Source organism: Chinchilla lanigera, unplaced genomic scaffold (genome assembly GCF_000276665.1).
Source record: "Chinchilla lanigera isolate Chin_1 unplaced genomic scaffold, ChiLan1.0 scaffold00240, whole genome shotgun sequence".
Lineage (NCBI taxonomy): Eukaryota > Metazoa > Chordata > Mammalia > Rodentia > Chinchillidae > Chinchilla > Chinchilla lanigera.
In genome coordinates this window covers 48,369-50,291 of record NW_004955641.1, presented here as the reverse complement: position 1 = coordinate 50,291, position 1,923 = coordinate 48,369, and the positions used below count along the sequence as shown (strand labels likewise).

The window sequence follows — 1,923 nt, the reverse complement described above, 5'->3', positions numbered from 1 at the left end:
CCGGCCTCTGCCTGCCTCTCTAAGCAGAATTTTGGGTTGCTGGATATTGAGTGCCCGGTTAGCGAAGGGGTATTTTTCAGGAGGTGGGCTGAGCACTGGCATCCTGGGCTGTGCAGTGTTTGGGGACATGCTGGAGCTGAGCTCATGTCTCAGCACAGCAACTTGTTCCTCCTGGGCCCCCAGCATCCTCCATCTGGAGAGTTTAGATCTTCCCATTTTCAGCACAGCTAGGAGATTAGGAACTGTCTTTAGACGGGCAAATACTGGGCTCACCTTTGCTTTCTTTTTCTTTGTACTATTTTGTCAGTATTCTCCTGGGGAAGAAAGGAGCATTGTTTGGTTTCATCCAGGAATAAATGTCAACTATGACAGTTGTCAAAAACACAGGAATGGATAAGAACATAACAACATTAGCCAATTTTCTCACCTCCCAGTGAGAAATATTATCAACTCATTGACTTATGTGGGATTACATTTTGTGCAGACATCTGACCTTTTTACTTAAAAAATGAAGAGCTGCAGTTTTGCTACCACATGAAGACTGTTGTGTGGATCCATGCAGCCCTCCTCATGCAATCATACAGAATGGTTAGTTGTGGAAGTTGTTTCTGATATTTTATTGTCATTAGTGTCATCTTGGTGGGCATTCCTTGACTGAAACGTGTATAAATATGTATTGTGGGGTTCTTAGAGATAAAGTGTTTTAGATGCAGGGTCTATTTTTCCTTGAGGCAGGGTGAGTTCCTGAGCAGAGGAGGCACAGAACTCCCGGCCATCTCTTGCAGATTGGCGCGCTGCACCCTCTGCCCTGGATCCAATGTTCACTCGCCAGAGCTGTCCTGTGCTCCTGGATGGCAAATACTGTTTATTCCTACGGGTGGGTGTGGGGCTACCCAGAGGGGCCACCTGCAGATCAGTGATGTGGGGACCATGCCCGATGAAGGCGGGTGGCCTTTAGAGACTTGGAACAGACCCATAGTTCTCTTTGACACAGTGTGCAGTTGTGTAGCTGGACTGGGAGGAAGCAGGGAGCCATGTCCAAACCCTTCCTTTGGGTTTTGCGAGCTCACTGTCAGGAAGGTGGCTCAATACCAGTGACCATGTTTTCAAGGTCTCACAACAAACACAGCAATCTTTGGAACTTTGCCCCAAGAGAACGTCAGCTCTTTTTTTTCAATCAAATTCTACTCACGTGTTAGTCTTGTCTTTCCTTCCTTCTTGCCTTTACTTTGTCCCTCCCTTCCTATTTCTCTGTCTCTTCTGTATTTCTTTCCCCTTGGTAATTGTGTGAGAGAAATGTGAATAGGCTGCTTTAAAACACATGACAGTAAAGTGTGCACAGGACTACATTAATTTGTTAAAAAGCCAATCATCGTTTCCGTGTCTCCTGACAAATGGATGCACAGCATTTCTTCAACATCATTCTGGTAATGATCAAATATGAGCTGATAGTCTGCGATCTCCCAGGCAGTCACCTGGGCCATGAAGAATCACAGATAGAAGAAGGCACTAACTCTGTCATCCAGCCACTCTCAGATGTGTATCCTGAGTCTTGCCGATACTGAACTGTTTGCGTTCTGACCTTCCCTCCAAGGAGAGCATGCTTTCCATTGCTGCAAGGTGAGTATGAGCCATAACTGTGACCACAGACAGGTTCAGTGTGGTTCTCTCGTCTTCCAGCTATTCCTAGGACTCTGGGGCCTGGTGAATAATGCTGGCATCTGCTTTCCCTCTGCTCCCAGTGAATGGCTAAACAAGCAGGACTTCATGAATGGACTCAGTGTGAACCTGTTGGGGGTCATCGAGGTGACTCTGAGCCTGCTGCCCTTAGTAAGAAAAGCACAAGGCCATGTGGTCCATGTCTCCAGTGTCACGAGCCAGTTGTCGCTTTTTGGTGGTGGCTACTGCATCTCCAAGCACTGT

At 47.0% G+C, this 1,923-nt stretch overlaps 1 protein-coding gene across 1 annotated transcript in view; it reads left to right on the top strand.

Moving 5' to 3' along the window:
- The first annotated feature begins 726 nt into the window (after positions 1 to 726).
- The window catches only part of LOC102005656 (retinol dehydrogenase 7-like), a 3,527-nt gene continuing 2,330 nt past the window's right edge, over positions 727 to 1,923 (top strand). The window contains exons 1-2 of the mRNA XM_005415046.2: positions 727 to 1,620; positions 1,743 to 1,921. Of these exons, the coding sequence (XP_005415103.2) occupies positions 1,601 to 1,620; positions 1,743 to 1,921 (199 nt within the window). The 5' untranslated portion in view covers positions 727 to 1,600. The remainder of the gene's footprint in view (positions 1,621 to 1,742; positions 1,922 to 1,923) is intronic.